The 11,350-nt window shown below is 41.1% G+C and overlaps 1 protein-coding gene across 1 annotated transcript in view; it reads left to right on the top strand.

Annotated features, from left to right (window-relative positions):
- Positions 1 to 11,350, top strand: part of TDRD9 (tudor domain containing 9) — a 129,602-nt gene that overhangs the window by 51,805 nt on the left and 66,447 nt on the right. Inside the window, exons 4-6 of the mRNA XM_012647054.1 lie at positions 397 to 519; positions 4,516 to 4,596; positions 7,473 to 7,637. Coding sequence (XP_012502508.1) covers positions 397 to 519; positions 4,516 to 4,596; positions 7,473 to 7,637 — 369 coding nt within the window. The remainder of the gene's footprint in view (positions 1 to 396; positions 520 to 4,515; positions 4,597 to 7,472; positions 7,638 to 11,350) is intronic.

Raw genomic sequence — 11,350 nt, 5'->3', positions numbered from 1 at the left:
ATCTCTTGCCTCAGCCTCCCAAGTAGCTAGGACTACAGGCATGCACCACCATGCTTGACTAATTTTTTTATTTTTAGTAGGGATGGGGTCTCACTATGTTGCCTCCCACCTTGGCCTCCCAAAGTGCCACTACACCCTGCCCGCAATTGTCTTATTGTAAAAATATTCTAGGCAGTGTGATTAAATAAACCACCCCCTTCCCCCACAAAAAGAAGACAAAAATCAACTTGAGAACTTCGCTTTCAATTGGGACTCTGTGTATCTTGTGAAATACAATAATTTTTTATTCTCTTTCTTATCTCCCTTATAAAATGGACATATCCTTTTTTGGTAGTGAAATGGGAGTCATTTAAACCTTAACTCTTTCTCCTTTCTCTTTTCTTTCCCCAATTGTAGGTAGGGCTAGAGAAAATAGCAACGGAGGACACCAAGTTAATTTATATGACAACTGGAGTCCTGCTTCAGAAAATAGTTAGTGCCAAGAGTTTGATGGAATTCACGCACATCTTCATCGATGAAGTAAGTGCATATTTCATGTAGCTCTGCTCTGATGTGCATGTCCTTATTTTACAAGAGAACACAGTGTAAGGTAATGTAAGTGTTGCCTACTTGTAAAGGGTCATAAAGAGCTTTGGGTTTATATCTGCTTAATCTACTTATGAATGTTAATTTTCTGTTTTTATTCTTTGTACTTGGTTGCAAAATATGAGTGGCAATGTTGAGAACTATGAAAAGATTCCTTGTTTGGAGCAGGGATGGGCAGCCTCCAGCCCTCAGGTCAAATTTGGCACCTGTTTTTGTAGATAAAGTTTTATTGGAACACAGTTTTACTCATTTGTTTATGTATTGTTTATGGTTGCTTCTGCACTATAGCAGCAGAGTTGAGTAGTTGTAACAGAGACTGTATATCCCACAAGCTGGAAATATTTACTGTCTGGCCTTTTATGGGAAAAGTCTGCCAAACTCTGGTTTAGAGAGTTAGCCATAGTCAGACAGTTAAAGGGATTTTAATTGTATGTAGATAGTTTCAGCCACACCATAGATACTTTCCATCTAGTAAACTAAGGACAATAATAGCTTTTAAAAATCAATAAAATAAATACAAGATACTGATCTATTTACCTTTCTAAGAAAAAACTAATAAAGTATTGTGAACCCTGTCTTTGTGTCTGTCTCAGCTTTTTTTTTTTTTTTTTTTTGAGACAGAATCTCGCTTTATTGCCCGGGCTAGAGTGAGTGCCGTGGCGTCAGCCTAGCTCACAGCAACCTCAAACTCCTGGGCTCAAGCGATCCTCCTGCCTCAGCCTCCCGAGTAGCTGGGACTACAGGCATGCGCCACCATGCCCGGCTAATTTTTTCTATATATTTTTAGCTGTCTAATTTCTTTCTATTTTTTTGGTAGAGACGGGGTCTCGCTCTTGCTCAGGCTGGTCTCGAACTCCTGAGCTCAAACGATCCACCCGCCTCGGCCTCCCGGAAAGCTAGGATTACAGGTGTGAGCCACCGCACCCGGCCTTGTCTTAGCTTTCTTTATTCTTTCCTTCCTCTACACTTTCTGGACTTTTCTCAGTAAGGATGGAATATTTAATTGATTTTACATGCACTTATATATGTATTTTTTAGAGACAGGGTCTTGTTCCGTCACCCAGGCTGAAGTGCAATGGTGTGATCATAGCTCATTGCAGCCTCAAACTCCTGGGCTAAAGTGATCCTCCTGCCTCAGCCTCTTGAGTAGCTGGGACTACGGGCACATGCCACCATGCTGACTAATTTTTAAGAAATTTTTTGTGGAGGGAGCTCTTGCTGTGTTGTTCAGGCTGACCTTGAACTCCTCGCCTTAAGCGGTCCTCCCACCTTGTCCTCCCAAAGTGCTGAGGTGATAGGCGTGAAGCATTGCACCTGGGCTGATTTTGTTTATGTTTTAAAGAAGAATTTTTTGAGGTGGGAGGATGTTGTGTTCAAACAACTTTCCCAGGAGCTTTGGAAATGGCTGCTCCCCAAGCTCTCTTGTGTTTTAAATCTTATCAGTAATTCTCTCCTGAGAAGCTTGACTTATTTCTAGAGAATTTAGAAACATCAACAAATAAATAGGATTTATGGGAGGTTGTGAGATGGGGCTAGGGTGCTTAATGGAGTTTGAAGTCAAACCATTTGAGCAACTGTTTAGGGTGAGGTCTCTCCACTCTATTTTGATGTGTGTGATCATTAGTAATACCAAAATATACAGGTAAAGCAGAGTTTGTGCATTTATGATCTTGTGTGTATTTACTTGGTTTTAAATTACTGCAGGGTGTTTGGGACAGTAGGAGAAGGTAGAAGATAATCTGTCCGTTCCTTTCAAAATAGTATGATGTACGATATAGTTCGGAATTTTTCTTTGTGAATTTTGGCAGTTTTGATTATCTTTAGATTAGGTAGAGATGAAATTCAAATATAATAGGCAGTATGCCAAAAGGTACCATTATGAAGTTCACAATAGTTATTTATTGAGCCTTTTACTATAATCGAGCCTGTTTTACATGAAAGGAAACCAAAGCTTAGAGTTTGGTGCTCAGGCCACAGGTAACAAATGGTGTTGCTGGGTTCATCCCTGGGTAGTTTACTCTAGAGACTATAGTAGTAACTCACGCATTTGTTTTCTGCGTATCTAGCATCTTTCTGAGTGTCTAATAGCCTTCTGTACATACACACGCGAGTGACACGGATAATCCCACCCACGCTGTGTTGCTGACTGCCTTCTTTCCTGAAGCCGCGCTGTGATAGCGGAGCAAAAGTCTGCCGCTGTCTACGAGAGCTTGCCCTGCAGGGGGTGCTGGTCACAGAGAGCTGTCACGTCCCTGTCATAACCAGCTTCCTGCTCTCCCACTGCACCACCAGCACCTAGTAGGAGCTCTAATAATTTGCTTTAATGAATGAATGGATAGGATATACCTGAAGTTTTAGGTTTACAAACAGAATTCACGTTCTCTGGGACGATTTGAATTTCAAAAGAAATGTAAGAACAAAAGTTGAAGATGGCCAGGCAGTTTAAAATGGAATAGTATTTTTAGCTTCTCAGATCTTGAAAAAGAGTAAACTAGCTTTGGGCAGATCATTCATTCAGTGAACAATTTTTGAGAGCTGCTGTGGAAAAGGTGCCCCAGGTGCTGAGGTAATTATAAGGCAAGTAAGTTGTAATTTCTGCCTCAGCCACACTCCACTGGAAACACGGTGCAGCTGGAGTGTGTGTCTTTCTGTGCTGTGGAGAAAGGCCAGTGGCGGAGAAAGGGCTGTGGGCATCCTGGAGGTGGAGCGTCCTCAGGGCGGAGGGCTGGCGGGGAGACGCAGGAGAAGGTGGCGGTCTGAACGCAGAGGAGAGGTTCCACCGTGAGTGCAGGGGGTGGGGATCTAAAAGCCGAGGCAGGGTCACTCTGGGGGCTCTTCGCTGATGGTAGCTTTGATATTTTTTTCCTCAGGTAAGAGACAGGATGTTTGCGTTGAGGGAAATGTTCTGGAGTTTGGCGAGAGCGTGAGATAAGAATTAGATTTATAATAGTGTTAAGTACCTTTCAGCTGATTTTTTCCCTTTATGCTACTTCCCCATGCATCTACTTCAGTGGGAATTCAGGAAGATAGCAGGACCTGGGATAGAATTGGGTGTAGAATAAATCATCAGGCCTTTTATATCGGGAAGAGAACTCCTGCTTTCAAACTTAGTATCTATCTGTTTTGGCACAGGAATGTCCCGGAATAGAATCTTACAGTCCCCTTGTGTGTTGAGGTATCCTAAGTTACAGAGTAACTGGGTTCTTTTGGAAAAGCAGCCCCTCAGGCGCTAGCTGGTGATGGGGTGGGGTGCGAGGGTGGCGTGGCTGCCACTGCAAGGTCTGGGAAGGGCGAGTGAGGCTGCTGCTTCCCCGAGTGCTCTCCTGTGTCAGCGTAGGCAGCTCAGGTCCTAACCTCGCTCTGGTTTTCCTGCTTCTGACTGACCCAGCGTTTCCAGGCCCAGCCCTTGTGAACTGCAGTTCTGCTCGTTGTGGAACATGTCCTGTCAGGCAGGACGTGTGGCTCCCCGGTCAGCGCTAGACTGGCAGGTCTTCAACCCTGCACTTACTTGCTCAAATAGCAGCGTACCTTTTAGACCACTGCAGAGGCCGTTAGGGAGGCTGGTCCGGTGGTTCTCTGTGCTTGGGAGTGGGTGAGGAGGTATGTGACTGTCACAGTGACCTGGGGCACAATTGGTATTAGGTGGGCAGGGCCAAGGATTCTGAACATACTGAACGTTACTCTGCCCAAATGCCAGGTGGGCCTTAAAGAGAAACACTGAGGGGGACAGTGACTCGCGTGATATAGTCTGATGCTCTTTGCTCCTCTTACCGGGAGTGACTCGTGCCCTGAAGTGCTGTGTTCAGTAGAGAGAGCTGGCTGAGTTCCCACTCTCCCAGATGCCATCAAAGCCCCCTTTCCCTCTGTCTTTCAGCAGAGATATGTGCCTTGCTTGATGCCATGTGGGGGCGCGCCCTTTCTATTTTGTAGGTACACGAGCGAACTGAAGAAATGGATTTCCTGCTGTTGGTCGTCCGCAAACTTTTAAGAACAAATTCTCGTTTTGTGAAGGTAAATTTGATTTCATGAGTAACAGAAATGTTTAGGGTTAAGATTTATTGTTTAGTTTTGTTTTTCTTTATAGTCGTACCTCAATATCTGTGGGGGATTTCAGGACCCCCAGAGGACACCAAAAATCTGAGCATGCTCAAGTCCCTGGTAGAAGACGATGTGTTAATAGCACAGTATTTGCCTATAGCCCACACATCCTCCCCCCTCCTTCGAATCTCCTCTGGATTACTTGTAATACTTAACAGAATGTAAATAGTTACACCATATTTTAAAAATCTGTATTTTTAATTTTTTCCCGAATATTTTTGATTTGCTGTTGGTTGAATCCGCAGATGTGTAACCTGTGGATATTGAGGGCCCACTCTATGTTAACAGAAACATCTGAAACCAGTGACTCTTACAAGTCATGATCATGTATGGTACACCTGATCTTGCTAGGAAGCGGGCTAAAGGGATTGCTTTTATGATCAGAACATGGGAACATTTTGGCTACTATGTTGCCTTAAATACTAACATTTTCTCCAGGCTGCAGAAATGATCTAATAATAGGCTATAATGAATGCTGGGTATTGAAACTCTGCTTTTGGTTGAATAAGTGCCGCAGTTTAGAGGTGTGCAAATGAATCTGCAATCCTGTTTTAGAAATATCACCAAAGCACATTGAAATTTGAGAACAGAATATGTACTCCTAGTTTAGAGACGTAAGTTGAGTTAACCGAAGGTTGATGGGAACAGTAAATATTTACATCTTATTTGAACAAAAAGGAGAAGGGCATGGACTAGCCCAAAATAGCGAAGGGTTTAGAATAATTATGCAATCTACGCACGTCTAAACTAGGTCAACCTCAACCCAGCTATGCTAAGGAGAGGTTTTTGGAAAAAAAACTTTGTAAAAGGTGGCGGTGATCAAGATACACATATAATGGGACTGTTAAAGGACTTGCTGCTACTGGAAAACAGTTGCTTTCTGAATCTTAAGGTGTTTGTCAAGCGTTTGTTTATTTAGGAAAACATTTCTCCCTGCACGCCCGCAAGGGGGGACTTCTACCTGAGACACTCACATTTCACCTGGTGGGTGCTAACTGAAGGAACCTGACATTCGCAGTAGATCTTCTTATTGCTTGAGATGACTGTGAAATCAGTGAGAGAATTTGGCCGTTTCAGTCCTTTTTTGGACTCTTAAAGATGGCATTGAAGATTGTTTAACAAATCGAGACCTTTCTTAATTTCATTTTAAGACTTTTCTTTGTTACTCAAGTCAAGACAACGACTTGACGTGTTTTTTAGTTTTGTAGAGAGAGTTAAGAATGTTAGTGGATTAAAAAAAACAAACAGTTCTACCAGACTGCTGAAAATGTTGTAAGGAATTTGGTACTTACAAGTAATAAGTAGTAAGAAGTCAATATGTTCGTGATTTATTTAGAAAATTTGTGAAACAGCATATTTTCTAACTATAGCACCTTGTATGGTACATATAGTTGGGCCAAGAAATTAGAAATCATGCTCTAGATAGTTTTGTAAAAGGTTTTCAAAAAATCCTTTTTCATTACCTTTTTAAGAGTGCTGCTGTTGGAGGACTTAGATGCAAAAGCAAAGATGACGGGGCTTTAAGGTCTCTCTTCTGCTCCCTGCCCAAACCTCAGAGGTCCCTATGCTTCCCCTGACGTGGCTTTCCCTTGGTCCCCTTTCTGTGCCAGCCTCCAGCCACTGACCCTGCCGTCACCTCTAGCTGACCAGACTGAGCCAAGCCCACCCCAGACAAGCGGGTGTCTTGGGCAGGCTGCTGTCTCGTCTGGAGAGACGAGGGCTGCTGAGAGGGCAGGTGAGGAGAGGCTGGGGGCTGTGCTGCTGCTTCCTTGCCCCGAGCAGTCCGGGTGTGGCCTCTAGTTTGCTCGCTGTACTCCGCTCCACAAAAGCTAGCCACAGAAGCCAGCCTTCACTAGCCTCGCCTTCCTTAGAGGATGGTTTAGAGATCATCTGCTGTGACTGGGGCGTGTCCACTCTTCCATCCCAGGTGGCTTCTCAGAGCATTCTTTCCAAACTCAGACATCACTTCTCAAAGTGAGTTCTGGTCAATACTGTTTTTACCATTTGTATTTAACACCAAAGGGGAAAATGCAGATGTTTTGTTTACCCAATAACTGCACTGACAGAGCCTGTATAAGGTTTTCACTTTCTGGCTAGGATTTACGCTTGCAGAACTCAAATTGTCGCAGGCAGTTGGTAGTCTGTGCAAGCCAGAGAGCTGTGCTCACCCCTGCTTAGTGCTGTGGAGACATGGCGTGGGGCCTCGGTGGCGCTGCCCCCTTCTCCGGGCACTACTGGTTTGCTGCACATGCCGCTCCTGCTGCTCATGGCTGCGTTTCTTGAGGAGACCATCCCATGTTCGCTTCTTGACAAAACTGAAAGCTGCTGTCAGTCGTCTCGCTCTGGTCCGGGCCTGTTTTCTCTCGGCCCAGAGAGACTGCTCTAGTTTCCAGGGTTGGAGCCAGGGTTTTCTGGATCCCTTGCCTTCCTCTTTGCTGTTTACTCATTTTTCTAGAACACATTGTCTAGTATCTTACTCTTTTTAAAAGTTTTCTGATGGCAAGTTTTCTTTTGGATAAATGGTTACAATTTAGCCTTAATGGAGTTAAGTAATTTCTCATTTGATAAAATAATTGAAGAGGAAATAATAAGTTGGTATCTCTGAACATTCTTTAAACTGCAATAATTTGTATTACACTAGGGTTTAAATCAAGGTAGTCTATTTAAAAATCTCAAAAGTTGTTAGATGCAAGAATGAAGCAGAAGAAAAGCCTGGAATTTTAAAAGTATTTCTTTTCAGTTATTATTATTCTCATTATTTTATTTTAATGGTTCCTCTTACTCTATAGGTTGTCCTGATGTCGGCCACTATCAACTGTAAAGAGTTTGCAGACTACTTTGCCGTTCCTGTTCAGAACAAAATGAATCCTGCGTATATTTTTGAAGTGGAAGGCAAGCCCCATTCAATTGAAGAGTATTATCTTAATGATTTGGGGCACATTCATCACAGCAGGGTATGTGGGAATGCATTGTTTCTTATAGGGAATGTACTTTTGTATTTGATCAAACCTGCGTTCATCACCTGCGATTGTAAGGCCTCTTTTTAAAAAATTATTATTTTTAATCGATACATAATAATTGCACATATTTATAGAGTATGGTGTGATATTTTGGTACATGTGTACAATGTATAATGATCAAATCAGGGTAATTACCAAGTCCATCACCTCAAACATTTATCATTTCGTTGTGTTGGGAATATTTAAAATCTTCTCTTCTAGCTATTTGAAAATATATAATAAACTGTTGTCAACCATAGTCACCCTATAGTGCTATGGAACACTGGGCGTAGTGGCGCACACTGTAGTCCCAACTACTTAGGATGCTGAGGCAGGATTGCTTGACCCCCAGAGTTCAATGCTAGCCTGGACAATATAGCAAGATCCTGTCTCTTAAAAAAAAAAAAACACTAGAAATTATTCCTCTTATGTAGCTGTAATTTTGTATCCATTAACCAACCTTTTGCTATTCTTTCTCTCCCTTCCCCTCCCCAGCCTCTGGTAACCACTATTCTAACTCTCTACTTCCATGAGATCAACCATGTTAGCTCCTACGTGTGGGATTTATCTTTACGTGCCTGACTTATTTCACTTAACATAGTGTCCTCCAGGATCATCCCTGTTGCTGAGAATGACGGGATTTCCTTTTTTTTTTAATGGCCGAATAGTATATGTACCACATACATATTCTTTATCCGTTTATCCTCGATGTCTCTTAGATCGATTGCGCATGTTGGCTATTGTGAATAATACTGCAGTAAACATGAGAGTGTAGATATCTCTTCATCATACTGGTTTCCTTTCCTTTGGATAGAGTTGCAGGAGTAGGATTGCTGAGCTGTATGGCAGGTCTGATTATAGTTTTTTGAGGCTGCTCTGTGCTGTTTTCCGTGTGGCTCTGCTAATTCACATTCCCTACACCAGTGTGTAAGAGTTCGCTTCCTCAGCACCCTCACCAGCCTTTACTGTCTTCTGCTAATAGCCGTTCGGGTGCGTGCGAGATGGTATGTCAGTATGGTTTTGATTTGCATTTCCCTGATGATTAGCATGTTTTCATATACTTGATGGCCAGTGGTATGTCATCTTTTCAGAAATATCTATTCAAATTGTTTGCCCATTTGTAAAATTGGATTATTTGGGTTTTTTTGCTGATGAGTTGAGTTCCTTGTGTGTTTTGGATATTAATCCCTTGTCAGATGCACAGTTTGCAAATATTTCCTCCCATCCTGTAGGTTGTCTCTTCTCTCTGTCGATTGTCTCCTTTGCTGTGAAGCTTTTTATTTAATATTTTGATACAATCTATTTGTCCGTTTTTGCTTTTGTTGCCTGTGCTTTTGCGGTCTTATCCGTGAAATCTTTGCCCAGACCAATGTCCCGAAGCATTCCTCCTTTTTTCTTCTGGCAGTTTCCTTGTCTCAGGTCTTACATTTAGGTCTTTGATTCATTTTGAGTTGATTTTTGTGAGAGATAGGTGTCTAATTTCATTCTTTGCATATGGATGTCAGGTTTTCCCAGCATCATTTATTGATGTGGTGTTGTTACGGCAAGTCTTACAGTGACCAGTCCCAGGGGAATAACTGAGCGGCACGCAGAGAGTTGGAGGCTCAGCAAGTTTTATTGCTGGCGGCCCAGATTGGGTCAAGCCTCCCAAAATCTGAGCACCTTTTCCGGGTTTTTGTCAGGTTTTATACTCTTTTTTTGGGGGGGGAGGTTAGTCTTATCCAATAACACACACAAGTATAAAAGTTAACCAATTGGTAAAAGGATTAAAAGTTAGCCAATTAATAGCAGTTTTTACATGCAGTACAGTTATGATAGGCTTATAACAAACAGTATAGTTCTGATAGGTTTACAGCAAGGGGTACAGTTATGACAGGCTTGTAACTCTGCTTAATTGTTTTGTGGTTTTAGCTTGCAAGGCTGACAGGTGTCAGCGTCTACTTTAGCTGCTTTGTGGTTTTAAGCAGAACTGGCATGGAAATTCCCCAACATTGTCCCTAATGAATGTGCTTGGTGCCTTTGTTGAAAATAAATTGGCTATAACTATGTGGATTTATTTCTGGGTTTTAAAATTTTGTTCCTCTGGTTTTGGTCTATTTTTATGCTAGTACCATGCTGTTTTGGTGACTATAGCTTTGTAGTAAATTTTGAAATCAGATGGTGTGATGCTTCCTGCTTTGTTCTTTTTGCTCCGGATTGCTTTGGCTGCTTGGGGTCTTTTGTGATTCCATATAAAATTTAGGATTGTTTTTTCTATTTCTGTGAAAAATGTTATCAGTATTTTGATAGGGATTGCATTGAGATTGCTTTGGATAATATGATAATTTTAAACAATATTAATTTATCCAGTCCATGAAGATAGGATGTATTTCCATGTTTTTGTATCCTCTTCAATTTCTCTTATGGTTTTTGTTGTAGAGATCTTGCACCTCCTTGGTTGAATTTATTCCTAGGTATTATTTTTTTATAGCTATTTTAAATGGGATTCTTTCTTGACTTCTTTTTCAGATGTTCATTGTTGGTGTATAGAACTGTTACTGACTCTTTTTAATGTTGATTTTTGTATCCTGCAACTTTTCTGAATTTATCAGTTCTAAGAGTTTTTTTGTTGGAATCTTTAGATTTTTCTATATCTAAGATTGTACTGTCTGCAGATAGACAGTTTGACTTCTTCCTTTCCAGTTTAGATAACCTTTATTTCTTTCTCTTGCCTAATTGCTCTGGCTAGGACTTCCAGTACTATGCTCAGTAAAAGTGATGAAAGTGGGCATCTTTGTCTTGTTCCAGTTCTTATTGGAAAAGGTTTCACCTTTTCCCTGTTTGGTATGATGTTAGCTGTGGAGTGTCAAATATGACCTTATTGTGTTGGGCTATATTACTTCTGTGCCTAATTTGTTGGGAGTTTTTTTTTTTTTTTCATGAAGGGATGTTGAATTTTATCAAATGTTTTTTCTGTGTCTACCGAGATGATCATATGGTTTTGGTATTCATTCTGTTGATGTGATGTATCATGTTTATTGATTTTGCCTATGTCGAACCATCCTTGCATCCCTGGGATAAATCCCACTTGATCATGGTATATAATCTTTTGGATATGCTGTGGGATATGGTTTACTAGTATTTTGTTGAGGATTTTTGCATCTGTGTCCATTAGGGATATTAGCCTTAGCTTTCTTTTTTGTTGTATCTTTGGTTTTGGTATCATGGTAGTGCTGGCCTCACTGAATGAGTTTGGAAGAAGAACCTTCCCTTAAATTTTTTTGGAATAGCTTGAGAAGGATTGGTATTAATTCTTTTAAAAGTTCGGTAGAATTAAGCTGTGAAGCCATCACGTCATGGGCTTTTCTTTGTTGGGAGACTTTTTATGACTGATACAGTTTCCTTACTTCTTACTGGTCTGGTGAGCTTTTCTTCTTGATTCATTCTTGGTAAGTTTTATATGTCCAGAAATTTATTTGTTTCCTCTAGATTTTTCAATTTGTTGGTATGTAGTTGTTCATGATAGTCTCTATTTGTATTTCTGTGGTATCAGTTGTAATGATTACTTTTTTGTTTCTGATTTTTTTGTATTTGGGCCTTTTATTTTTTTCTTACTATAACTAAAGGTTTGTTGGTTTTATTTATCTTTTTTTAAAAACCCAACTTTTGTTGTTTTGATCTTTTGTATT

This window comes from Propithecus coquereli, unplaced genomic scaffold (assembly GCF_000956105.1).
Source record: "Propithecus coquereli isolate 6110/MARCELLA unplaced genomic scaffold, Pcoq_1.0 Scaffold256, whole genome shotgun sequence".
Taxonomy (NCBI): Eukaryota; Metazoa; Chordata; class Mammalia; order Primates; family Indriidae; genus Propithecus; species Propithecus coquereli.
The sequence above is the reverse complement of the archived record's forward strand: the minus strand, read 5'-3'. Positions and strand labels throughout refer to the sequence as shown.